The sequence below is a fragment of the Bos grunniens genome, chromosome 21 (genome assembly GCF_055505025.1).
Source record: "Bos grunniens cultivar Pamir isolate PY7600 chromosome 21, Bosgru_T2T1.0, whole genome shotgun sequence".
NCBI lineage: Eukaryota > Metazoa > Chordata > Mammalia > Artiodactyla > Bovidae > Bos > Bos grunniens.
The window spans coordinates 426,568-454,081 of NC_141185.1; the positions used below are offsets into that span (position 1 = coordinate 426,568).

Genomic DNA, 27,514 nt, shown 5'->3' on the forward strand with positions numbered 1-27,514 from the left:
CTTCAGGCCATCTGCCCCACCGTGCTTGTGCCCCATCCAGCTCTGTGCCCCATCAGGCCCTGTGACCCCTCTGTGCCCCGTCCATGCCCCACAGGGAGAAGGTTGTTCACATGGGGCCCCAATGCCAGTGGTGCCGTGTGGGGGACTGTGGCCGTGCCCCACAGGCAGATCTTGTGGTCAGCAACCTGCTGTGTGCTGGGGTGGGCGTGGGCCAGCCCTCAGCAGAGCCCGCTCCCCCACAGGTCTGGCCACCTGGCCGCCCTGGAGCCAGGATGAGAGCAGCGACGACGGCACAGATGTGGAGGATGCCAGCCCCCTCTGGCTCACCTTCCTGGCCCTCGTCCTCGTCACTGTGGTCTACGGCGGCTTTGTCACCTTCATCAAGGCAGGTGGCCCGGGCAGGTGGGGCCCTATGTCCAGAGCCAGGGCCCCTAGGGTTGGCCAGGGTTTCTGAGGGAGCCACCCACTCAGCCCTGGATAGGACAGCGGTAGGACCTGCTCCCCAGGGCCACGGGGAGGTGGGGTCCCCAGCTCGGCTGACCAGGGGCCCTGGGCCTCGGAGCCCTGGCCCCTTCCTGACCCCGGGGCTCTTGCTGCAGGTGAAGTAGCCCTGGACAGCAGACGCCGGCTGCACACGGACAGAACCTGGCCTCCACCTCGCCTGCTGCTCCAGAGGGCAGAGGAGCCCACGCTGGACCCCACCCTGCACACAGAGGCCTTGCAGCCCCACACTCGGTCCACCACAGAGCCCAGCCCCCAGACCAAGAGGAGGGCATCATGGTGCAGACAGGGGGCCCCCGGCTGGCCCTGCAGCCCCAGAATTGGTGGTCTTGGCTGCATCCACCCCCCTCTCCCCGCCCACCATCTGCCGCATAAAGAGCTTTGGTCCTTCCTCCTGCCTCCCATTTCTGTGCCCCAGCCCTCAGATCTTCCAGGTGAGAGCGCCCAGGAGGCCGAGGGCAAACACCCGAGCGGGTCCACCCACACAGGAGAGGCGGGCAGGATCAGGCACACAGCAGGGGGCTGCCTCGGGAGGAAGATGCCGAGCCGACTGCGCTGAAGGGACTGGGCACACCAGATGCATGTGTCCACACCTGCACACACGGGTGCACACACAGGCAGCCCTCACACATAAGCATGTGTGCACCTACAGGTGTACCACACCCTGCACACACAAGCACACCCACACGCGTGCCGACACACAAACGCGGGGCATATGCCTGTGGGCACGCATGCGGAGGTCTGCATCCACACATACGCACACACGTGGACTCACACTCAGAGACGTGAAAGCACATGTGCCCACGCACCACTCAGGTGTGCGCACGCTCACACACACACAGGAGAGGGCCCTAAGTGGGGGGAGAGGGAGAGGCTGGGCACACAGAGCCCCCATGAGACGGCAGGAGGCACCCCTCACTGCCGGTGCCAGCCGGCAAAGTCGATCAGGTCCCGAGAACGTGCACGGCGGGGCTGAGAAACAAAACTAAAGCAAGAGAAATCTACAACAAAGATGGGGTCGAGAGGTTCAGACACGTCTCCACGAAGGGACGCAGTCTGACACCAACTTTATTCAGCATCTCATATTTATACAGAAGAACGTGAGAAAGACAAGACAGTTAACATTTTCTTTGTTTGACCTATACATCTTACAAACAGTCACAAGAAATCTTGAGAGCATGGGAATGGCACCCTGTTATTATTTCTTACACCAGATAACATTTCTCTGTGCGTGAGAAGTTTGCACAGAACTCCAGGTGCCTGCAGTAAATAAGCGCCTAATCTCTGGGGTGGTGGGACAGAGAGCTATGTTTGCAAGCAAACCCTCAAGGACTGAGGCAGCTCCCAGAGCTGTGTCCTTCGGACAAAGGACCCCGTTCTCACGGGCAGCTCCCCGCATCTCCCCCTTTCTTTTTATATAGGCACACGCTTATGTTCCTTTAACCGCAGACCATTTCCATAGATGGAAGCCTTTATCATCCATAGATCATCAATCAGTTTTTTAATTAAACAAGGTGCAAGAAGTAAAACAGTTAAAATTATTAAGAATAGTCGTCCTATGGCTGCTCCCAAGTACCAAATACTATTGACAGTAGGTACATGTCGAAAAAGTTCTTTAACAAAAGACTCAGCTCTTTTTGCAACATCCAGATCAGGTCTGGGCGCATTTTCAATGTTTATTATTTCCTGATGCAGATGCAGCAAATCCAAGGAAGTATTTTCATTATGCCAAATATCTTCTAAATGAGCCTTCACCTTGTCCCAAGCAGTTATACTACCATTGTATTTTTTGGGGGTAACACAGATCCATCGAAAATCGGCATGACATTGTACCCGTAATCTCAACTTTATACTTTGAACCTCTTCACCTAAAAATTTTACAACATCATAAAGGGCATTCAATCTATCCTCTAGCTTTTTGTCAATATCTTCTTGAGTCCCCAGGGTAATGGATACATTTTGTGCCAGATTATTAACAAAAGTTGCAGTTTTCACTGATTGTGCCAGGGTCAGGGCTTCAGTAATTGAGGAAGCAATAAGGGTTACCAAAGCTAGAAATCCCAGAATTATTAACCCTATTCCCCTACGATAATGCATTAAAGCACCCTCTACTTCTCTCCAAAGTTCAAGTCCTCTTTCATCATACCGAGATCCATTGATCTTTACAGGAACCATAACAAAAGCAGGCTGTCTTAAGACTAGAACCTTAGTTTGATTAGTAATTCCCCTAACACAGTTAGTCAAAGTACAATTGTTACAAGTTACATTATAATTCCGTAACCAGGTTGTATTTTTACAGATCCTACTAGCAAAGCATAAGGGTGAGGCACACATGCACGAGGGTACCTCATGGTGAGATTCCACAAATGACCGTGTCTCACTTTCGATCCCACCTGAAGGTAGGAACCCTCACATCCAAGGGCGGCAGCTAGTTTCCAGATTTCTGTTTGGAACACTTCAGAGCCGCCCAAGTTCCAAATATGGGATGCAAAGTTTCTATGGTCCTGAGCTCCAGGGTTTCGGGCCGAGTCTGGAGACCAGTCCCACAATGACTCATTTGTCCCAAATATGTTATACACCGTAGCAGTTCCATCTCGACACAGTTTCCATGGTGCAGCAGTGACTCTTCCCCTTGTTCCAAAGTCGCAGAAAGGGATATCTAAAGGACCAGTTCCATCACGACGTTGAGGAATTCCAGACTCTTTCGTTACTCCAGGATTATATAGGCTCCAACCATTGTCATAATCAGCATATCCGGACTCCCCAACAAAAAGACATCCTGTTGAATTAAAATATCTAGACAGACAAATAGGTAAACGATCAAACACTCCATGACAAGAGAAATTAACTTGATTAGGAATAATATGTTTATCTGAAAAACCCCCCGAAGCCACAGTATCGTTAGTGTATACAGGAATGGACCAACCCTCCCAGCCCACCGGTTGGAGAAGGGGAGGGTCGGGAAAACAAGCCCAGTAAGCACTTGAATATTCTTCAGAATGTGCAGTATTAATCTGATTTTAGATAATTAATAAGGTTATCAGGAAGCTTAAAGGCGATATCGGATCACCCTGTACAGCAACACGATTCTGTGCCTCTCACATCAATGCCTGAAGTTGTTGCCGAGATGGTAATTCATCATGCTCTTGAATCGTCAATCTCCTCATCTGGTTTACTAGAGATCGTCTCTGCCGTGCGTACCAACCTTTCCGGCAGCCAGCGCAGTGCTTCGGCATCCTGTGGGAAAACACAAACATGCCCTCGTCCCCAGATTAGTACAGGATCTGGTCCATACCATTTTCCCACAAGTGGGTCTTTCCAAAAGACTTTAGGTCTTATTGTTTGTGCATCAAAGTTCCAAAATCGCTGTGCTGCTGAACGGCCACTTATATCCAATTGTAAAAAATTTAGAACAAATAAAGCATGGTTTAGAGAGTTGGAGGGGGTATTGGAATACAATTCCCCCTTCTTTAGTTTTTGCAATTGATGTTTGAGAGTTTGATGTGCCCGTTCAATAATTCCTTGACCTTGAGGATTATAAGGGATACCTGTTTTATGTGAGATAGACAATTGTGTACAAAATAGTTGAAAATTTTTTCCAGTGTATCCTGGACCATTGTCTGTTTTTATGGTCTTAGGGGTTCCCATAACAGCAAAACATTTAATGCAATGAGCTATACAATGTTTGCTAGCTTCTCCAGATCATAGAGAGGCATGTAAAAAGCCAGAGAAAGTGTCAATAGTAACATGAACAAATTTTGTTTACCAAATTCAGGAATATGAGTAACATCCATTTGCCATATATCATTTGGCAACAATCCTCGGGGATTAACTCCATAATGAGGGACACTAAAAAACTGAGGACATGTTTGACATTGCTTAACAATCTGTCTGGCAGCTTCTCGAGTAATGCCAAATTGAAGTCTTAAGCTATGGCTGTTTTGATGGTGTAAGCTGTGGGAAGTTTTTGCCATTTGTTCCAATGAAGGAAACATCATACGTGTAGCTTCGTCAGCCAAAGCATTGCCTCGTGCTAAAGGTCCAGGAAGCCCAGAGTGAGCACGAATATGACCGAAATAGCATTTATTAACTCTGGAGCAAATTAAATGTTGTATATCACGAAAAAGAGTTTGGATAGTAGAATTCAGGGTACCAATAAATGGAACAGTCTCAATAGTGTTTAAGGCTCTTATGATATATTGACTGTCAGAATATAAATTAAATGGAGCAGAAATTTGTAATACAGCCTGAAAAACGGCAAATAGTTCTACTTCTTGAACTGACTTATAATTAGTACGCCAGGTGGTGGTATTGTCTTGTATAATCAAACTAGCTATTCCATTAGAGCCATCAGTAAATACAGTTAGGGCGTCAGCAAGGGGCTGAGAAACAACGATTTTTGGGAAGAGAAATTGGTGATAGTGAGCAAATTGAAAAATTTTATCTGAAGGATAATGATTATCAAGCCGTCCACTAAAACCAGCTAAGGCAATAACCCAATTGTCGCTAAACTGAAACAGCCAGTCCTGCTGAGTTTTAGAAAATGGAACACATATAAAATGTGGGTCTCTTCCTAGATATACAGTGGATTCTGACCACCCAAGAGCTATTAGGGCAGCAACCAAATCATAATAGGGGGTTAGTACCCGAGAGGGAGAGGCAGGCAAGTGAAGCCATCTTAAAGGCAGTCCTTGGAATAAGACTGCTGTAGGAGCATGTTTAGTAGGAAGAATATATAAACCCCATTCTTGAGTATAGTCGCAATGAGTAGCTTGTTGTTTAGACAGGGCCTGTTCTACTTTATCTAAGGCTTGCCTTCCCTCCAGAGTCAGAGTTCGGGGGGAAGTTGGATCAGGATCACCCTTCAGAATATCAAAAAGAGGCTTCATTTCCCCTGTAGTTAGCTTCAAGTAAGGTCTTATCCAATTAATATCTTCTAACAGTTTTTGAAAATCATTCAAAGTAACCAGGTTATCTTTACGAATCTCTATCTTCTGAGCTCGAAACCATTCCTTTTCCAGAAAAAAAACCCAAATAAGAATAGGGGGGGAAGCGCTGCACCTTTTCTGCTGCGATAATCAAACCATAATCCCGTAATGCAGTTTGCATATAAGCGAATGCTGTCAATAGCAACTCCTCATCTTGATAAGCCAAAAGAATATCATCCATATAATGAATAATATATACTTGGGAGTACGAGGACCTAGTGGTTTTTAAAGCTTGAGCAACAAATTTCTGACAGAGAGGAGGACTATTAGCCATTCCCTGAGGTAAAACTTGCCACTGATATCTTTTCATAGGTTCCTTATGATTTGTGGAAGGGACACTAAAAGCAAATCTTTGAGTCATTAGTGGCAAGGGGAATAGTATAACAGCAGCCTTTTAAGTCAATAATAATCTTGTGAGTATTTTTCGGAACGGCCATGGGGGTAGGCAACCCCGGCTGCAGGGGGCCCATCAATTCCATTGTTTCATTAACCTTTCGTAAATCTTGTAATAGCCTCCATTTACCTGTTTTCTTTTTAATTAAAAAAATAGGTGAATTCCAAGGTGAATTTGAGGGGGTAATATGGCCGAGAGCAAGCTGTTCCTGCACAAGCTGATTGGCGGCCGTGATCTTTTCTGCTGATAGGGGCCACTGATCAACCCATACTGGATCGTCAGACTTCCATGTTATCGGATCAGCATGGATTGCAGGACGATCAATGACCCCTCCTAAAAACATCCTATACCTTTCTATCATTCTTAACTGCAGGGATCAGGGGTTGTAAAGGCCCTTGTGAATTTATCCCCAACCCCTGATGGGGTAAAAGGCCTTGGTCTAATAATTGATTCCTAATCTTTTTATCTGGACTATAAAGATATACCCCCATATTCATCATGACATCTCTCCCCCATAGATTAACCGGTAGTCCTGGCAAAACATAAGGTTGAAAATGTCCTTCATGTCCTTCTTCGTCCCTCCATTTTAAAAAGGTTGAACTCTGTTCTGGGTTGTGTGATTGCCCAATGCCTTGCAAAGTAGAAATTACAACCTGCTTAGGCCATTCATCAGGCCAATGTTTTTGAGATATGACGGAAACATCTGCACCAGTATCCAAAATACCTTTAAAAGGCTTTTCTTGAATATACAGTAGAAGCTCAGGGCGCTGCTTATTAATGGCCTGAATCCAATAAGCGTCTGAAGACCCGAAACCTCAGGATCCTCGTTCTTGCCTAATGGCTTTTCCAACTGGAATTATAGGAAGTAGAATTAATTGAGCAACACGTTGACCAGATTGTATTACTGTTATGCCCTGTGGTGAATGGGCCATAATTTTTATTTCACCCATATAATCAGAGTCTATGACTCCAGGGGCTACTAATAAACCTTTCATCGTAGTACTGCTTCTCCCCAATAGGAGGCCCACAGTGTTCTTCGGAAGAGGGCCAAAAATTCCAGTTGGCAAAGCCTGCATGCCCATTTCTGGAGTTAATACTGTGTAGGTGGAGGAACTGAGGTCCAATCCTGCACTCCCTGCAGTTGCTCTGAACAACTCGGCAACAGTTCTGCGTTTTGGCCCTGAAGCGTCTCCAATGTGGTCAGATTTTGCATCGCCCCATAACATTGTTTCAGGGCCTGGGGCTGGCCCCTCACCCAGTTTCCCCAGACTGGAGGAAGTGGCTTTCCCTGTAAGTCAGTTTTAGAAGGGCAATCCTTTGCCCAGTGTTTGCCTTTCTTTCTCCTAGGACAAATGTTAGGGGCTTGAGCAGGTCTCTGGGCCCGCTTCTGCGGGCAGTGGGCGGCCTGATGGCCCATCTGGCCACAAGAGAAGCAGCTCCCTGGCGAGCCAGGGACTCGAGGCCGACCACTAGTTTTATCCCGCTCTTGTTGCTGATACAGTACTTCTTTGACTGTCTTTCCCTGTAATGCCGCGGCCAAAGTTATGCCTTGAACGTACGAAGGGCCGATATTGGCACAAATCTGTACATAATCGGATAAGCCTCCCTTTTTCCTGTAAGGTCTCAGGGCAGCTTGACAAGCCGAATTGGCATTCTCATAAGCAAGCTGTTTAGCCAACACCATCCCCGCCTGCTCATCCCCTATCACTTCACCAACTGCCTCCAGCAGGCGGGCAACAAAATCCTGATATGGCTCATCTGGCCCCTGGAGAATTTTAGATAAATCTTCAGTCTTTTTATCAGAATTTGGAAGTTTTTTCCAAGCTCGTAAAGCCGAAGCACTAATCTGAGGGTAGGCTCCAGGCAAATAATTAAGTTGACTATTAGTGTCTCGATAATCTCCCTCTCCCACCATCATTTCATAAGTGGTATTCAGTCCCTGTCGCCGATTAATATCGGCTGTGATCCCACACTGCTCAGCAAACTCAGATTTCCATAGTAAATAATCTCCTCCAGATAGACAAGCTCGAGCAACCTGTTTCCAATCATTAGGTGGCAGGTTTTGATTTCCTAAAGCCTCTATAATAGCCTGCGTAAACGGCGCAGTCGGGCCGTATTGTGCACAAGCCATTTTTAACTCTTTAAGTTGCTTAAAGGGCAGCGGTTCATAATAACTCTGCTGTTGAGCATTTTCAAATACTGGATAGATTCCTGAAAACCTGGGAATATGTTCTCCTTCTTCATTAGCTCGCTTAATCGCTTGTTGAAGAGGAGATAATAATATCTCATTTCTAATTTTTTATGTTTTCACCAGGCAAAGAATCAGGGATAGATATAAGCTCTCGCGGTTCTACGAAAGGCGGAGGTGGATCGAGTCCAGCAAGAACCGAGGGAGGATATGCTGGAGGCTCAGGCTGGCTGGAGTGGGAGTCTCCCTGTGCATCCTTTTTTACTGCTATAACAATCTTCTGAATTAAATTCTCCAGCTGTTTTTCGGAAAGCCCTGAATGCTTTAATTCCCCTTTTCCCGAGGGGGATTGCATGCTAACCATCATCTCCCAAGGCATATCCTCTCTATGGTACTGAGCCGCTTGTTCATTTAACTCTTCCTGATCATCAGAGCTTAACACATCGTCACTCCCTCCAGCCTTACAAGCTGTTCCCTCAGGCACGGCATAAAGCGGCTCAGGCAGAGGGGCAGAAGGCTCTGCAACTTCGGGTTCTGTGGAATCCCTGAGAGCCGTTTGAATTTTATGTCCTTCATGTTCAGGATCCAGACAGTCTCTTATGAGAGTCCACAAAGAAAAAGCATCCACAGGAACACGATTGGGACCATGTAAGGAATAATATGTCTGCAATTGTTTTCCTACTTTTTTCCAAGTTTCCAGACTAACTGTTCCTTCCTCTGGAAACCAGGGACAAACCTCTTCTATAAAAAGTAAAAACTTCTCTAGCTGTAACTTATTTACATGAATTCCCCTACCTTTTAACATAGTTTTCAACATATGTACAAATAACTGGCGGCTATTGCCTTGTCCCATGATTTATTACTCTCGACAGTAACACTCCCTGCCCCTTTACTTTAATTAATTAGGAATTCCTCTTTTCTTACCTCAATCTTGGCGGGCAGCGGCCGTCATCGCGCTCCGATTCCCGAGTCCCTGCTTCGGGCGCCACCTGCCGGAGCCAGCTGGCAAAGTCGATCAGGTCCCGAGAACGTGCACGGCGGGGCTAAGAAAGAAACTAAAGCAAGAGACTACAACAAAGATGGGGTCGAGAGGTTCAGACACGTCTCCACGAAGGGACGCAGTCTGACACCAACTTTATTCAGCATCTCATATTTATACAGAAGAACGTGAGAAAGACAAGACAGTTAACATTTTCTTTGTTTGACCTATACATCTTACAAACAGTCACAAGAAATCTTGAGAGCATGGGAATGGCACCCTGTTATTATTTCTTACACCAGATAACATTTCTCTGTGCGTGAGAAGTTTGCACAGAACTCCAGGTGTCTGCAGTAAATAAGCGCCTAATCTCTGGGGTGGCGGGACAGAGAGCTATGTTTGCAAGCAAACCCTCAAGGACTGAGGCAGCTCCCAGAGCTGTGTCCTTCAGACAAAGGACCCTGTTCTCACGGGCAGCTCCCTGCACCTCACGCCCCTCACGGAGGGCAGGGTGTGGAGGAAAGTGCTGCCTGAAGGGGCTTGGAGAAAACGCTGGCACTGGTCAGCTCCTGGTCACTCCTGGCCCTCCTGCCGCTGTCCAGAGTTCCCGAGGCAGGCGGGTGTGACCCTGGGCCCAGGCAGCCCCCAGGCAGGGAGGCCAGTGTGGCAGACACCCTTCCTCAGTGCTGGCCTCGGGCGAGTCTCGTCTGGCCTTCCCTCTCAGACCAGGAGGAGGGCATCCCGTCTCTGGCCAGTCCCAGTTTTGGACATGGTGTCTCACTCCTCTTGTTGGCTCCAGACTCCACACCATTCATTCCCCTGCTCGCTGGTTGGTTCCCCTGCTCTCTGGTTGGGTCTGGTTCTCCCTGCTCACTGGTTGGTTCCCCTGCTCTCTGGTTGGGTCTGGTTCTCCCTGCTCACTGGTTAGTTCCCCCTGGTCCTGGGCTTCCCCCTTGGCCCCCATCCGCCCCCCCACCTGGCGTATGGCCAGCAGCACCTGTCCATAGCTCCTGCTCGCCTCTCATCCCAGACATGGACCTTACTGCATGTGTCAGGCCTGGAGGTCAGCAACGCATCTCACTCCCAATACACCCAGCACCACAGTTCTAGACAGCAGGCGGACCCGCCCTACGGACACCAGTCCTGATCCCGCAGCCTCCGAGTAGGGGCTGAGCTTGGCTCCTGAGATGGGAGAAGGGCCTGGCACCTTGGCCTGGAGCCATCACCAGGCCCTCACAGGAGCAGCTGGGGGCCTGGCAGAGCAGAAGGCCTGAGAGGCGGATGCAGGACACAAGTCTGCCGACTCTGAGGATGCAGGAGGGGCCATGAGCCAGGTTGCAGCTCTGGCAGGTGGAAGCACCAATGCAGAACCTCCCTGGAGTCTCCGGAGGACAGGCAGCCCTTACCATGCTTGCCAAGACCCAGTGAGACTGTTTGAGACTTGTAGCCTCACTGTGTAGGGAACAAATGTTTGTAGTAATTTGCTGCAGCCACAAAAACAAAGACACCAACTGTCTCTCCAGATCAGCCCTTCCCACCCGAGGCCATTATTGCTCCAGGAGAGGCTGGTGTCCTCCTGCCAAGGCCCCCCCATCCTCCCAGGGCTCAGGTGCAAACCCTGGGAACTGATTCCCTTCCTCGTGGCAGCCCATCCAAGGGGAGTTGCAGACCTTGCCCTCTGCCTGTAACCTCCACCAGGAAGCTGAACTTGCCGCCATGGCAGACCTGCTGCCCTCACGGGGGCAGTCGCCATGCCTGTGGGTCCTCGAGGGCTTCCTCCGGTCAACCACCCACCCACTGCCCCGTGCCCTCTGCAGCCCTCTCCTTCCAGCAGGCAAGCAGCCCTGTCTCAAGATCTCAGATGAGGCCTCAGCTGGTCCACAGCCAGAAAGGGCCTCACGTTTTATCGGAATTTCGTCTGCAGGTCCTGGGGTTGCTTGCAGTACCCCCTCCCTGCCCCGGCCTCCTGTCCTGCCGCCCCTGCCTGCTCCCTTCCCTGCTGAGCTCTCAGCTCCCGCCCTTCCTGCACATTCTACGGGTCACACACTCGTCACACCAGCAGGTTGTCTCTTTATCCCAGAAAGCTAACCCCAAGAGCACAGGGACTCCCGATGTTCCGTGTGAGCAGAGACCGTGTGCAGCAGATGCCAGCAAGTACGCATGGAGAGACAGACACCAAGGGCGCCCAGCACAGAACAGGCCACAAGGTCCCTGACTGACCAGAGTGTCCCCATAGTGACGGCCCTCCTAGACCGCCCCCTCGCCCACTCTTCCCATCTCAGTGAGTGACCACCTGCCAAGTGGGCCCCAAAGGATACCTCGAAGTTGTCTCCAGAGCTGGAGTGAGGCTGCTCCCGAGCCCACAGCCGGCAGGGTATTTCCAACCCTACATTCGTCTGGCAACCCCTGCTCAAACCCCATCATGGGTTCCTGTTACATCAAAAATGGAATCAGGGCTTCCCTGGTGGCCCTGCAGTCAAGAATCAGCCTTGCTTCAAAGGGGACATGGGCTCAACCCCTGGTCGGGGAATTCATATGCCATGCAGCAACTGATCCCACAGCACAAACAGAAAGTCCGTGGGCTTCAGCAAAGACCCGAGGCAGCAAAATTAATAAAAATAAAACAAGAAAATGAAATCTAAATTTTCACGTCTGGAGCCCCACACTGGCCACGCACCCTGTTCTCAGCCATCCACGCCTGTGGCCCACTTTCCACAGGTGTCCCCACCTCTGGGGGCCCTAGGGGCTGCCCGCCCCAGCCTGGACAGCAGGACTGGCAGTTCCAGCGCCCGCAGCCCCTGAGGCCTGTGTGAAGGGAGGAAGCAACGTTTGGCCAGAGGGCTGAGGGCCTCAGAGCCTCCAAGGAAGACTCGCCCGTGGGCCCCAAGTGGCCTCTACCCAGGAGCCCTGTGTGGCCTCACGCCAACCCCCATGGTCCCCAGGCCCACGCTCCTGGCCCCACCTCCCGGGGGCTCAAGCCCTGGATCCCCAACTGCAGGCCCTGGGAGGCCGGGAGGGCTGATGGCCCCAAGGCCCACAGATGTGACCCCCTGAGCCTGGGGCGCCGGTCTGAACCAAGGGGTCTGGACTTGAGCTCTTTTCTGTCCAATAAACACTTTCACAGAATGCCTCCAAGCACAGCGTGAAGTGGGCTGTCACCCACAAGCTCCCCGAACCCCTCCTAGCACGGAGCTCCCCTGACCACAGGAAAGCACACGAGCCACCTGCCAGCAGACTTCCCCTTTCATCTGCCCAGAGGCCTATCTGCAGGAGGCAGGTGCCCCAGGGCCTCCGCGTGGCCAGCCATCTCCCTTCCTGGCACTACCGCAGCCCCAGGCTCCACTCTGCCACGAGCGTGGGGCCATTACCCCCTCACTCTGCAGCCCGCCTGCCTGCACACACTCCTCCAGGGCCACGAACGTCTGTTTCCAGCCCAGGCAGAAACAGTACCCATCCGCCCTCCCTCACCTAAATCAAGGCCTGACAAGCCTGGCCCCAGGCTGTGGGAGTCACTTCCCAGCCACCTGCACGGGGTTCAACTGCCTGCCCATCCCTTGGTGTTTGGGGGGAACAGTCTCAGCCAGTCCTGCTCCCCAAGGCTTATGGACCGAGGCCTCCCCAGACCTGGGCATGAGCGTGCCTGCACACTCCAGCCAGGGCCCACGGCCAGGCCCATGTTGCTGAGTCTATTCTGGATGACTTGTGGTGGGACAAGGCCTCAAAAGAGAGCCTGGAGATGGAAGAGCAAGGAGTCGGGACCCCTGGTCTCACCATCAGCACAAAAGCAAGGTCAGGACCAGCAGCATCCATGCAAATCAAAACTCAGACCAAAGGAAACGATGGGAGACTATTTATGTTCCGCTGGGGCACACAGGCGTTTTCTCAGAATGACACCACGGCCAGGAGCTTTAAAAATAGCACTGATAAATCTGCCTACAGAGAGAGAGAATGTCAATCTATAAAGAGAAACTCACAGTAAGCAAGTTAAATGCTATGAGAGACAGACTGGCTGAAGTATGTAACCTGGAAAAGCCTGTATCAGTCAGGGTTCCTCAGAGAATAAATATCTGAGATAAACAGGTGAATGTACATGTGTACGTTGATATAAAGATATAAGGGAGAGAGACGTTAAGCAACTGGCAGCCCAGAGACCACGGGAAGAGGTGGTGCTACAGTTTGAGTCCAAGGGTATAATTCCTGCTCCCTTGGGGAACCGACTGAGTAGAGGAGGCCCACCCACGTGCAACCATCTGTTTCATTCAACATCTACTGATTTAAATGTTAAGCACATTTTTCAAACACCTTCACCCTTTCCGTTAGTGTTTGATCAAATATGTGGGCCCTGCGACCTAGTCAAGTTAATCCTTAAAATTAACCATCACACAGTCCAACTAAATAAACATTGAAATAAACAAAACAAATGGGACAAACTTCAAGTAAAAGTTTTCAGTGGGAGGTAGAGAGATCATCTCCAGTGGGTTGTAAACAACAAATAACCGGTAAAACACATGAAATTGTCAAAATCCACAAATAACCACAGAAAATTGGCTTTCAACAATAGCCCACACATGTGAATGGCAGCTATTCATGTAGACCCACTGCATGCCACACAGGTGTTAAGATGAAAACACACGCAGAGTGACCACATGCGGCACCCTGTCTGAAGGGTAGAAATGACACAGTTAGAAATCAGCCAGCGCCTACGAAGGGCATGGCAGCCAGGCAAGGATGGGCACCCCAGTGCCTGGCAAGGTCTTGGCGGAGGCAGGCTTTGTGCAGGTCTGGGTGGCACATCCAGGCACAAGGAGCAGAAGGAGTAAACGTCCGAGGGACAAACATCTTTGCAAGGTCAAGGGGCAGTGGAAGGCCAGGGGGCCAGGTGAACAGATAGGAGCCTGCAGAGGATGGGTCAGAGCAGCCTGACCACACGGGGCAACACCAGCACTTTCGAGCTTTAGACTTTGTTCTGGGGTGACGGGAAGCCCCTGGAGGCATCTGGGTGGCTGGGGTTTTCCAACCTTTCACTGGAAAGCAGGCTGTGCAAGAGGAAGGGTGGAAGTTCAGGCGCCCTCAGGATCTGTGCAGAGGTCCTGATGGGAATGTAGGAGGAGGTGGGGCTGCGGAGGGAAGAGAAGCCCTCAGATCAGGCGTGAGCCCAGAGGCTGAGCCCAGGGTCTGCAGAGAGAGGACTGCCCCATTGGGCCTCCTGCCTCACAGCATGAATGCGGTGCCATTTGCTGAGAGCCAGGGTCAAAAATTCTCCTTTCAGCGATGTGGGTGTGACCTGCCCATCAGAGGTCCAGGAAGGGGTGCTGGGTGGGAGGCTGGAGCCAGGAGCCAGGACTTTGGGGCTGAAGATGAAGTCAGAGGTGGAGGAGCTGGGCTGGGGCCCTTAATTCACAGCAGAGTCAACACAAAGGGCAGCCTGGAGGTCACGGGGAGCAGGGGCAGGGGCGGAGGGGAGCCTGCAGGGTGAGGCAGCAGCCTAAGAGGGAGGGTGACAAGGCAGAGCCCCACCCCGCCCCTGCTCCCGATGGTCTGGTCAGAGGCTGTGGGGGTCCCGGTGGCTCCCAAGTGCAGTCTCTATAGAGAAGTGGCCGGGACACAGCTGGACTGGGCTCAAGACCTGAGAGCAAGGTCTGGCAGCACAGCCTAGCTGCCCCACTCTCACCAAACACAGAGCTGGCCTGTAAAGTTCAATGTCTCCTGGGCACAGATAAAATGCCAAATACCAAGGCCTTGGTGCCAAGTTCTCTGAAAGCACTGCAAATGAGGAAGACGTCTCAGACAAGGGGATAAAAAAAAATACCCCTACACGACTCAAGGGTTAAATCAAGAGCAAAGTAAATTACTTAGTAAATTGATATTGGCAGAAATTAAGAAGTCTGACCACACCAAGTTTTAGGATGTAGATCCATGGAATCTTTCAAGCATTGCTTCTGGGAAGTCAAATTGGAAAAGTCAGTTTGGAAGAAAGCTTACCATTGACTTCAAACGTAGCATATTTTGCGTGAACCCGTGTTTCACTCCAGGAAAGACATACGATGTACAGTTGGGCCAGACAGGGCTCTTTTAGGAGTCCTGGACCACCATGAGCACCACGGATAGAGAGTGTGAAGAACTAGACTCTGCACAACTGTGGGAGAAGCTAGGAGATAAAAGATCTGCAGGTCCACTCTAGAGTCATGGAAGTCACCAGCAAAACACCCTGAAGGCAGTCGATGACAAGGTCTGCGGAGGGCTCTTGCCTCTGAAACAGGCAGAGGGTCTGAAGGTGCCACACTTCAACAGGGCAGGCAGTTGGAAAGGAAATCTGTCTAACGTAACCATTTGGAACTCTGGGGTCTACTGAAGGCTTCAACTTCCAGATGAAGACTTGGTGGAACACTGATGAATTTTGGTCAAGTGTAGAAGCTAACCAGTCCCTAGCTGCAGCCACATGGCAGACAGCTGGACATGGGCTCCTGGAATAACTTTCACATAGCTTAAAGGGGTCAGGCACTGGGCAAAAAGGATGCAGTCTTCCAAATATCAGAGATCTATGCTGCAGTTGCTCCTTCCGATCACAGTGTGTGTGTGTGCCCAGTCCTGTCCAATTCTGTCTCACCCCATGCACTGTAGCCCATCGGGCATCTCTGTGCATGGGATTTCCCAGGCAAGAATACTGGAGTGGGTTGCCATTTCCTCCTCCAGGGGCTCTTCCAACCCAGGGATCAAACCTGTGGCTCCTGCATTGCAGGCGGATTCTTTACTGCTGAGCCACTGGGGAAGCACAGAGATGCTTATAAAGAGGAGGGCGGCCTCTGCTGCATCACCTTCCCCAACTGTTGTGAGTCCCTCATCCCTGGCTGAGGTGGCTTAAGGGGCTGGAGCCCTCTTTTCCCCAACCCTTACCTTTATTCTTCCTGTTTACCTTTGGGAACCATCAAATACTAAGACATTCAAAGGCAACAATGTATTCAGGGAAAATTAGAAAGTGGACATGCATGTCCTGGGATGCCACAGGCTCAAAAAACACCCAAGACGATGGTAATTTACACCTCAGGGTAGTCATTGGCACAGAGGCAGCCTACCATAACGAAAAAGAAAAAAACCCCAAACAATAAACCGAAACACTACCAAAAATATTTCAAACCCCAGAGTGGTAATAAAGGGATCTGATTTCCAGAGTCACCACATTATTGTTTTCAATTGTCAACCTTTCAACCAAAAGATTACAAGGCATACCAAAAAACAGGAATGTATGGCAACTCAAAGGGAAAAAATTAATCAACAGAAAATGTTTCTGAAAAAGATTTGATGGCAAATCTATTAGATAAAGTCTTTAAAATGGCCATCTTAAAGATGCTCAAAGAATGAAATGAATACGTGGAGAAAGTCAAGAAAATGATGTCTAAGCAAAATGAAAATGTCAACAAGGAGCTAGAAAAGCTAAAAAGAAACCAAAAAGAAACTCTGAAGAAGAAATGTGGAGAATAACTGAAACAAAAGGTTCAAGACAGATCTGAGCAATGATTCTTTGAGAAAAAAGAATCGTTGAGCTAGATGATAGGATAATGGAATTACCATTTTCTATATGAGGAACAGAAAGAACAAGATTGAAGAAAAGCAGAGACTAAGAGCCCTGCAGGAGACACTAAGCGGACCACACACACCATGGTAGTCCCGGAAGAAGACAGAGAGCGTATTTGAACAAAAGGACTGAAAACTTCTGAAACTTGATGGAAGACACCAATATAAATATCCAGGCAGCTCAATGAGCTCCAAGTTAAATGACCTCAGAGACTCATACCAAGACACATTATAATCAAATTTCAAAAACCAAAGGTAAACAGAGAATCTTGGAAGCAGTAAGACAGAAGCAACTTATCACATATGAGGGCTTCTCCTAAGGTTGTAAACATATTTCTCATCAAAAACATTGGAAGCCAGAAGGCAATCAGCCAATATATGTGAAGCGCTCAAAGAAAAAGCCAGGCAACCAAGAATTCTGTATCTAGCAAAACGTCCTTCAATAGTGAGTGACAAGTTAAGACATTCTCCGATAAAAACTGAGTGAGTTGATGTCCATTTGACCTGTCTGCAAAAATGTCCAAGGGAGTCCTGCAGAGTGCAGTGAAAGAACACCACACAGTAACTAGAAGCTGTGCGAGGAAATAAAGGTCCTGGAAAAGGTAAATACGTGGGCAATTGCGAAAATCTGTATTTTTATAACCGAAGTTTGTAACTCCACACAGCAGTAGTAGTGTTGGTGCTCAGTCACGTCTGACTCTTTGCGATCCCACAGACTGTAGCCCACCGGGCTCCTCTGCCCGTGGGATTCTCCAGGCAAGAATACTGGAGTGGATTGCCATGCCCTCTCCGGAGGATCTTCCTGACCCAGGGATCAAACCCTGGTCTCCTGCATTGCAGGCAGATTCTTTACTGTTTGGGCTACAGGGAAGAGTGTAACTCCACATACTGTTTTCTATTTAATACATGATTTAGGACTAGTAAGTTTTAATTAGTCTAAAAACTAATATTACTGAAACTTTGACTTATAATTCCATGTGCTCTTTATCATATAATTTAAAAGAGTAATTGTTCCTAAACTAATACAAGATCATATATCAATTAGATCTCAAAAAGCAGGAAAAAGAGAGACTAATACATTTAAAAGAACTCTTACATTGTGTGTTGAAATATGTAATGCACAAAGATGTGAATTTGTGACATCGACAATCAACTGAGGGGAAGAAGGGTTTGCCTGTTATCAAGGTGGTTGTTGCTCACTGTCGTTTTTTCACTGTCGTTCAGTCATTCAGTGTATCCAGTTCTTTCAGACCCCATGGACTGCAGCACGCCATTCTTCCCTGTCTTGCACTATCTCCCAAAGATTGCTCAAACTCATGTCCATTGAGTCGCTGATGCCATCCAGCCATCTCATCCTCTGTCATCCCCTTCTCCTCCTGCCCTCAATCTTTCCCAGCATCAAGGACTTTTGCAATGAGTCAGCTCTGCACATTAGGTGGCCAATTATTGGAGCTTCAGCTTCAGCATCAGTCCTTCCAATGAATATTCAGGACTGATTTCCTTTAGGATTGACTGGTTTGATCTTCTTGCTGTCCAAGGGACTATTAAGTCTTCTCCAGCACCACTGTTCAAAAGCATCAATTCTTCACTGCTCAGCCTTCTTTATGGTCTCACATCTGTACGTGAATACTATGGAAAAACCATAGCTTTGAATATACAGAACTTGTTGGCAAGGTGACATCTCTGCTTTTTAATATGCTGTACAGGTTGGTCATAGCTTCTCTTCCGAGGTGCAAGCCTCATTTAATTTCATGGCTGCAGTCACGACCTACAGCGATTTTGGATCCAAGAAAACAAGTCTGCCACTGTTTCTATTTTATCCCCGTCAATTTGCCAGGAAGTGACGGGACTGGATGCCATGATCTTAGATTTTGGAATGTTGAGTTTGGGGCCAGTTTTTTCACTCTCCTCTCTAACTTCATCAAGAGGCTGTCTCTCTATGTTGGTCAAGTCTGTCCAGGCTCCTCTGACTCTTAGCGACATTCGATTCCTTCTTCCCCTCCCAGGTCAAGGACAACCTCAGCTGGTACCTGCTGGTTCCTGCATCAAGAGGTAGTGTGTGTGGAAACTGTCATCTCCATCATTAGAGCAAGGAAATTCTCAACACCAGAAGTTTCCCTGGTTCTAACAAAGTCCTAACATTGCAGGGCAATCCCCCAGCACAAAACCAGAGAGCTGGGCAATCCCCAGTCCAGGTGAGACCTGCCCATGGATGTGAAGCTTCAGGAGGAGCACCTTCAGGGTAATTACTACCAATTTCTGCAGGACCAGCAATAACCACTGTGAGGATGAGAGATCCTGGGGCCACACTCCATGGTTTGTGGGATATAAGTCCAGAAACATCCAGGTCTTCAAGGTGAGTGTTCATATTTATCACCTTAGGACACCCGACGGACGAGGGGAAGGCCAACGCTGAGAAATGTTAACACCTACCCAGAAGGTTCATCAGGCACACCCTCCATGGAAGAGCTCTTCCCCCAGCTTCTCCTAGGAGGTGAACAGAAATTCTTGTCTACTGCAGACCTACAGAGGGGTCATATCTCACGGCTAAGAGAAGGGACTGGACCAGGGCACCGCAGCCCAGGAGGGAGTAGAATGCAGATGAGCCAATACTGGAGACCTTGGCGATGCTCACAGCCCAGACCCAGCTCCCCTGAGTCATGGGTGTTCAACCTCAACAATGCAGGTAGCCCCTACCCACATATGACCCCAGGGACCTGGCATAGCTATGATATGCAGCCTCTATGAGGAGGGGAGCTAGTGTGCAGAGACCACAGCCAGACAACATCCAGGAGGCAGGGCACTGAGGCTCTGGTACCCATGGCTGGAGACGGGCTCAGACCACTTCACTGCTGGCCTCAGACCCGCTGTCTCCTGCCTGATCAACATGGCCAGTATCCCTCTCCTGCTCTTGGGTATCTGACGTGCTCAGGAATATTTATGAAGGTTCCTTCAGAGACTCAGAACAGGGGGGAAGCAGATTTGTCACTGGGTCCTGCTGGAGAAGACGTGGCTCACTCAGCAGTGGGTCTGTCTCCCCACTGACGCCAGGTCCTGAGGTCCTCGGGCAGGGGGTCAGGAGGGACGGTGAGAAGTAGGATGGAGTCTGAGGATGGATGCACCCCGAGGCCATCCTGCTGAAGAGATGTCCTGCCTGGGGACACGCACACAGTTGACCTAGCTTCTCTGCAGGGTGCTGTTGAGGCAACCCACTCCAGTGTTCCTGCCTGGAGAATCCCATGGACAGAGGAGTCTGGTGGGCTACAGTCCATGGTGTCTCAAAGGGTCAAACACGACTAAGGTGACTGAGCATGCTCACTGCCCCATTCCCTGGGTGAGCACTCCCTCAGGGCAGCCTCCCCTGAGTCAGCTGACAAGGGCTCTGCCTCATCCTCCTGCAGCGTCTCAGGTGTCTTTTCTCACAGGTGTGGGCACTAGGAGACCCTCAGGTGTTTGTGCTGTGAGTTGTCTGGGGCGACTGCACTGGTTTTCGACAAGTGGGCTCGTCTGGACCTTCTTGTGGGGCCCCTGCAGGGTCCAGGTGCTGCAAGAACAGGTGAGCCCAGGAGTGAACGGCAGGTGGAGTGGGCATCGAGCCCCGTGCTTCTGCATGCAGCTATCCTGTGACATGATGTTAGCCCACGGGGGGCTCCAGGAGGCGAAGGGACCCCAAGTCCTCAAGAGCGTCTGGACTCACTATGAGTGTCAACTACATCAGTGCACCTGCAGCCCCAGGGCGGCGACGTCCAGATGTTCTCACAAACTCCTTCCTTGGGGTCTCTCTACAGAGTGTGTGCATTTATTGAGGCTATTTCTAGAGATGTTTAAAAGAACATGCTGTCTCTAGAAGAATACTCTGAAGGTAGAACACAGCCACTTAATTCCAGACCAGAAACACTGCTAGGACTGCCCTGTGAGCCCAGGCAGGGGGTGCCCAGGACCCCAGTGCAGGGCTGCTGCCCAGGAGCATGTGAGGAGGGGCCGGGTGTCTCAGAGACGGAGTCTTCTCTTTTCACTGAAAACAATAACTAGCAGGACAAAGACTGGTGATGTTTAACATTGGGGCCTGTTGGGATACACAGCTTGGTGAGGCCATGAGAAGTACATGTGTATATGCCTGTGAGTGTGTGTGTGAGTGTGTGTAAGTGTGCATGTGAGTGTGTGGTGCATATGTGTGTGCATGTGATGGTGTGTATGTAAATGTGATGGTGTGTATGTGTGCATCTGAGTGTGTGAATGTGTGTGATTGGGTTTGTATCTGTTTGTGTGGGTGTGAAAGTGTGAGTGTGGATGTCTGTAAGTCTGTGTGACAGGTGTGTATGTGACAGGTGTGTGTTTGTGTGTAGCTGGTGTGTGTGTGTTACAGGTATATGTGTGTGTGTAACAGGTGTGTGTGTGAGACAGGTGTGTGTGTGTGTGAGACAGGTAAGTGTGTTTGACAGGTGTGTCTGTGTGTGCATGACAGGTGTGTGTGTGACAGCTGTGTGCTTGTTTAGGGTGTGTGTGGCCCATGTGTGTGTGACGTGTTTGTGTGACGTGTGTATGTGAGACAGGTGTGTGTTGGTGTGACAGGTGTGTGTGTAACAGGTGTGTGTGTTTGTGTGTGTATGTGTAACAGGTGTGTGTGTGTGTATGTGACAGATGTATGTCTGTGAATACCCAGTGGTGGCTGACTTTGGGGAAACACACTGATTGGAGGTGAGGATGTCTCTGTGGCACTAAAGGCTGGTTCACGATGGGGACTGTGTCCCCTGGGGCGGGCCCCTCAGTGGAAGAGCTCTGTGCACAGGGGTCAGGGACCTGGCAGGACACACGCCCTCAAACAAGGATGAGGACACGGACACACACCCACTGAGCATGGCCATGGGTCATAAGTCTGCTCCTTCCTAATATCGCCCGTGTATTGAGTGTAAAGTTCTCAGCCTCTAGAACATGCAGGTGACCTGAGGTGTCCTAGGTTAAATATGGATATTCTGAGCCCTGAGAACATCACCCACAGCAACACTGGCTCTGCACAGCAGTCCTGGGAGCACAGCCCTCACCAGGGACTGGAGCTGGAGAGTCCTCCTCCTGGTGGCCTTGGCTCCAGGTCAGGGTCATCCCGGTGCTGCGGTGAAGAAGGGACAGGGTCCAGTCAAGGGGCTTCATGCACTTCTGTCCCCTGTCCACAGGGGTGCACGCCCAGGTGCAGCTGGTGCAGTGGGGGCTGAGCTGAGGAAGCCTGGGGCCTCAGTGAAGGTGTCCTGCAAGGCTTCTGGATACACCTTCACCGACTACATGCACTGGGTGTGACAGGCCCCTCAGCAAGAGCTTGAACGGATGGACAGATTGACAGCAAAGATGGTGGAGCAAAGTACGCACAGAAGTTCCAGGGCAGAGTCACGTTGGCTGCAGACACGTCCACCAGCATCACCTACGTGGAGCTGAGCAGTCTGAGGTCTGACGACACGGCTGTTTATTACTGTGTGAGACACAGTGTGATAACCCACATCCTGAGGGTGTCAGAAACCCTGAGGGGCAGGGCGGCTGTGCTGGGGCTGATGATGACAAAGACGATTGGGTTGGGGTCCTGAGAAAAGTGGGTACAAACATGTGTTCACTGTCAGAGGAGTGTGCTCACGCCCAGGGAAGTGTGTTCACTGTCAGAAGAGTGTGTTCCCTGTCAGAAGAGTGTGTTCCCTGTCAGAAGAATGTGTTCCCTGTCAGGAGTATGTTCATTTTTGGAGACGTGTGCTCACTGTAGCAGGAGTGTGTTCAATGTCACAGGAGTCTGTTCACTTTTTTTTGTTGTTGTTCACTTTTACAGGAATGTGTGCACGTCAGAGTTGTTCACCATTACAGGAGTGTGTTCACTGTCAGAAGTGTGTGTTCACTGTTACAGGAATGTTTTCCATACAATAGATACTCTGTCAGAGGAGTGTGTTCCGTACAGTAAACATTCTGTAAGGAAAATATCAGCACTGTGGGGGAAGCGTCGGTGCACTGTACAGACATGAGCCCCTTTGAGGTCTCTGTGTGGACCCGAGTCTTTGCCTCAGAGCCCTGGCTCCATCCCACATGAAGTCCAGCTTCATCTCCATGCAGATGTATTAAGACGTCTGCAGGTGGTTGAGCCTTTTGCAGCCCCGCCCAGGAGTGAACAGCCCTCTTGTTCTATGTCACGTCCAGGACCTGGTATGTTGGGATCTGGGTTCCAGCCATTCTAACTGTGCAGTGGTACCTCACGATCCTTTAAGCATGCAGTCCCTGGTGGCTTGTGATGTGGAAGGTCTTTCCAAGTGCTCACGTGTCAGCTGTCCATCTTTGGGGGCAAGTTCAGACTTCACCCATTTTTCACTGGGTTGCTTACCTTCTGTTGTTCAGTTATGAGTGTCCACGTGCATTCATAGCAAAAAGTTCTTAGCAAATATACTATTTATAAGTGTATCTTTCCAGCCTGTGGCTTGCCGTTAGAGTCCCTTAACAGTGAGTTCAGAAAAGAAGTGTTTTTCATTGTGATGCTCTCCAATTTTGGAGAAGGCAATGGCACCCCACTCCAGTACTCTTGTCTAGAAAATCCCATGGACGGAGGAGCCTAGTAGGCTGCAGTCCAGGGGGTTGCTAAGAGTCGGACACAACTGAGCAACCTCACTTTCACTTTTCACTTTCATGCATTGGAGAAGGAAATGGCAACCCACTCCAGTACTCTTGTCTGGAAAATCCAATGGACGGAGGTACCGGGGTCCAGCCCCAGTTGGATCCAGGGATTCCCTCAGGAGGACAGCATTGGCGATTAGAATAGCAAAGGCTGAGAGATTTTAGAGGCTCAATAATAACTGGTTTACACAGGAAATCAATAAAGTTCGTGACACCGAACTTGCTCTGACTACAGAGGCCGCAGGTGCCCTCTCGAATAGCAGAAGGTGCCCCACCTTGGGCGCCTTCTCAAGTGGGTCTTAGAAGCCCAGGCAAATAAGTAGTCCCAGAGGACCCCCACGCTCCAATTATTTTGGCCTGGAAAGATAGAGAAGAAAAGGAGAGAAAAGGAAGCAAGAAAGAAAGAACGACACAGGGAGACCAAGCTTTGAGCAAGGCCCGTAGCTTTATTTTCAAAGGGAGGTTATATACCTTAAGTTGTGCAAAGAGGATAATAGGGGGTGTGAAATCATGCAAAGTCAGCAGTCTTTGATCCTTATCGAGACCAGGCTTTCTTTTCTGCAAATTTATCGTATACAAATGGTTTAGGTGATTTACATCATCTTCTGGCCAGAAGGCCTGTTAACATTTTATGACTCTGATAAAGGTTTATCAACCATAAGACTTATTTTCTCTGAGAGTAATTATTTTAAAGTTTGGCGCCATCCTCCGAAGCTGTTAGATAAAGTTGCATTCCTATAGGGCAGAGGTGCAGTGGGTTTACAACAAGGAAAGAATTTATTACCTTAAGGGTCTAAAGTTGTTAGCACCAAGGCCACTACTTATTTTTTCTATGTACCAACGATATTAATTAACACACTTCCAAGGATACAATACAGGGGGTGTGGAAACTTGGCAGCAAGCATTGGCTCAACAATGAAATCTTCTACTAGTTCCATTCTGACAATTTCTAACTCTCCGAGAGGCTCTATACTATTCGAATATCTTAAGCTTTCCGTGCCTCTCACTGTTGGGAGACTGTAAACAATCGTATGCGTAGCTGTAGGAGTCCGGGTAAACCCGTCAGGCAAGTTAGAGAGCCATCTGAGAGGTTTTGATTGAAACACTCCTATTATGCCCAGGAGGCTAATTAGGTAGAGCTCTAAGTTGATTTCCTTCAGAGAAAAGGTAGTTGGGGATAGCCCCCCGTGACTGTCAGAGGAGTTGGTGAAAGTCATGAAGCAGTAAAACAGACAGACTCTGGTTTTGGGGTAGATGCTCAGGCAGGCCCAGAGGGGCCCCCTTGAGTTCTGGCTCGCCTGGCCCACCAGAACTCTCCCACATGACCTTGTCATGGGTGGGGACTCCCGTGCCGGCTCCCGGCACGGAGGAGCCTGGTAGGCTGCAGTCCATGGGGGCACTAAGAGTCGGACACGACTGAGCGACTTCACTTTCACTTTTCACTTGTCACTGGTGACAGTTTTGGCCGGAAGTGCTAGAGGGTCAGCCTCACCAGCCTGCACCCCCCCAAGCCCCTCAGCTGCCAGACTTTAGAGACACAGAGCCCTCAGTGAGGACAGAGTCCTGACCCAGTCCCTGCTCCCTTGTGGCCAGTGGTCATAGCAGCCTCGTCGCTCACACATGGCCACACTTCCTGGTCCCTCTTAAACCAGAGTCCCAGGCACCCCGCTCCCACTTCTCCCGTGACACAGCTGTCGCCTCTGTGCAGGGGTGCACTCAGCTCTGCCCTGATGTTACAGTGGCTGAATAAACCTGTTTCTAACACTTCCGTGGGAAAGGTCTCTGGACAGTAACTGCATGAACAGCTAACCTAGACACTGAACACGGAGCCCAGGGCCATCTGCCCCTCGCAGGCTGGCTTTCAGGTCAAGCCCAGCTGGGGCTGGAAGGCGGCAGGCCAGGCCCTGACTCACCTTGATGTCCAGCCTCCTTGGGCAGCAGGTGGCCCCTGGCAGGCTCCGTCAGGGTCCTTAGAAGGACGTGAGTGGAGCCAGGGAACAGGGTAGGGAAGGTTGGTCACCAGAGACTTCCCTACCAACCACGGAAACACCACGTCATGGCTGGGGTGGGCCATCTGCACCCGATGCTGGGAAGGGGAGGGCCCCCCACAGCCATAGACGGGAGATGGTCTCGCATCAAGGCAGCCATCCCCCGGCTCCTGGTGGCTGACACATGTGCCAGGTGTAAACCCAGCCACCATCAGCAACTTCCAGCAGATGTGAGCTGAGGGCCACGGGTGCTAGCCCTCACTGGTCAGGCCTGGGACAGGGAAACTCTGCAAGGGAACCAGAGGGCAGCAAGGACACAACCAGAACCCCTGAGCTGGGCAGACTGCCCGTACGACACATGGGCAGATCTCAGTGGGCCCCAGGCCCAGAAAGGGCTGCCTCTTCACCCATGGGCAGATCTCAGTGGGCTCCAGGCCCAGAGAGGGGGTGCCAACCCCAGAGCCATGCAGACTGCCCGTGGGACCCATGGGCAGATCTCAGTGGGCCCCAGGCCCAGAGCGGGGCTGCCTCATCACCCATGGAGGTTTTAGTCAGACTCACCCTGCACCCTGCTCACCCCGGGCTTCAAAGCAAAAACCCATTGGAAACACAGCGTCCCCACCTCAGAGACAGCTGCAGCCCACGAGGGTGGCCACACACACAGCTGGGTAGGGAGGATTTTGAGGGTGTGCGTGTCACCGTGAGAATATCGTGATGATGGTTACTGCTACACCCACAGTGACTCAGGCCCTGACATAAAGTCTGACCCGCACACAGGTGTGGAGCTGGGCAATGCATCCCCAGGGGCACTGGGCTCCCAAGCAAGGTGCCTATCCCCCCCAACTCGGGACAGTGAGCCAGAAGGGATGTGTGGGTGTGGACCCTGGGCTCAGCCCATGGCCAGAGGACAGGGAAGGGCCCAGGGCTCCAGGCCACCTACTGAGAGCATTGAGCAAAGGTGGCTGAGGCCCCAATGAGGCAGCCATCCCAGGGAGCCCCTGACCCCTCCCCAGGACCAAGACTTGCCAGCAGGGCAGGGGTCCCGGCAAAGGGCCAGCCCTCCAGCCCTGGCCGCGCGCACCCCCTGCAGGCGAAGGGGGCACCTCTCGATTCCCCAGGGTGCTAGGGGGAGACAAGATCCAGGGGGCTGTCCACATTCCAGCAGGGACTCTGCTGGACAAGCCAGGGCTTCCAAGCCTGATCACAACCCATCACCCAAAATCAGCGTGGAGTGGGTGCCCAGGGGCCACTGAGGGCCTCAAGAAGGTGGGTCTCAACCGTGCTCCATGGCCTGGAGCCGTGAGGGCACAGAGGGCATGAACCGACTGCAGAGGAGGGCCCTGCCCCTCAGCGAATGCCTCGTCCTGGGCCTCTGGGCCCCCGGGGTCAGGGCGGGGACGGGTGCAGGGTAGGGGGATGCAGCTCCCTGCACCTGCTCCCAGTCCCGCTGGGGCCACGAGGATGAGCAGCTCAGCACTACCCTCTGGGCTGGGCCAGCACAACTGGGCCCAGACTCCCAGGACGGGCAGCAGCAGGAATGACCCCCTGCTCTGCTCCTGGGTTTCCTGGCGGGAGGCGCCTACTGACCCCAGAGCACAACTGGCCTCAAGGTGACCGATACACAGTTTGTGGGCAATTTGGGTGCAATCTGTCAACCCAGGAGGCTGTCACTTGGCCGAACCCAGCTTGGGGCCTCAGGAGAGCCAGCCTGGTCATCGTCCACCTGGCAGGAGACGCCTCCCAGGTGCTCCAGCAGGTCGCCTGTGGCACTATGCCCTCCACAAGCCCTGAGCCCGGCACCAACCCACCCACAGCACAGGCCGCCCAGCTCCCATGACTGTTCAGCCCTCTGAACGCCCCACATCCAGGGTCCCCACGCAGACGGCCTACAGCACGAACGGGGCTTTTTGCCAAGGGCTCTACTGCAGTGTTACTATAGTGACCACCACAGTGAGACATGGGGCAGCAAACCCTGCCAACCGTATGGCCAACCAGCCCCCACGGCCGGGCCTCACGGCCTGAGCTTCAGAGACCAGACCTTCGGCCTTCTGGGCCACTCTGGGCAGATGCGGCCCGCGGGCCCGTATCCAGACTCTGAGACGACTGCACTGACCCTGCAGCCACACGTCCTAGTCCAGCAAGCTGGCCCTGACCACTAGCACTCAGTACACCCCCAAACGGGGTCAGGAAGGACAGAGCCCACGCTGGGCAAACCGTCAGGTCAAGTTTCCCAGGGGCAGGACCCGAGACACCTCCAACCCTGCTGGG

General features: G+C 51.0%; 1 protein-coding gene and 1 long non-coding RNA gene across 3 annotated transcripts; both read right to left on the minus strand.

The window, feature by feature from the left end:
• Positions 1 to 1,514: 1,514 nt before the first annotated feature.
• Positions 1,515 to 9,230, minus strand: LOC147348817 (uncharacterized). Of its 2 annotated transcripts, XR_015150214.1 has the most exons (3): positions 8,996 to 9,230; positions 3,604 to 3,738; positions 1,515 to 3,297 (listed from the first exon to the last, which is right to left on the minus strand). It is a non-coding gene; the product is annotated as an uncharacterized LOC147348817 (long non-coding RNA). The 2 variants fall into 2 exon arrangements; XR_015150213.1 differs by lacking the exon at positions 8,996 to 9,230 and having other exon boundaries at positions 3,604 to 4,440.
• On the minus strand, positions 6,842 to 8,182 carry LOC147348818 (endogenous retrovirus group K member 10 Gag polyprotein-like; the record flags this gene model as incomplete). The annotated part of the gene is made up of 1 exon (XM_086365014.1): positions 6,842 to 8,182. A coding segment is annotated over one exon (1,209 nt), but the record flags the coding sequence as incomplete, so codon positions are not given.
• Positions 9,231 to 27,514: the final 18,284 nt, after the last annotated feature.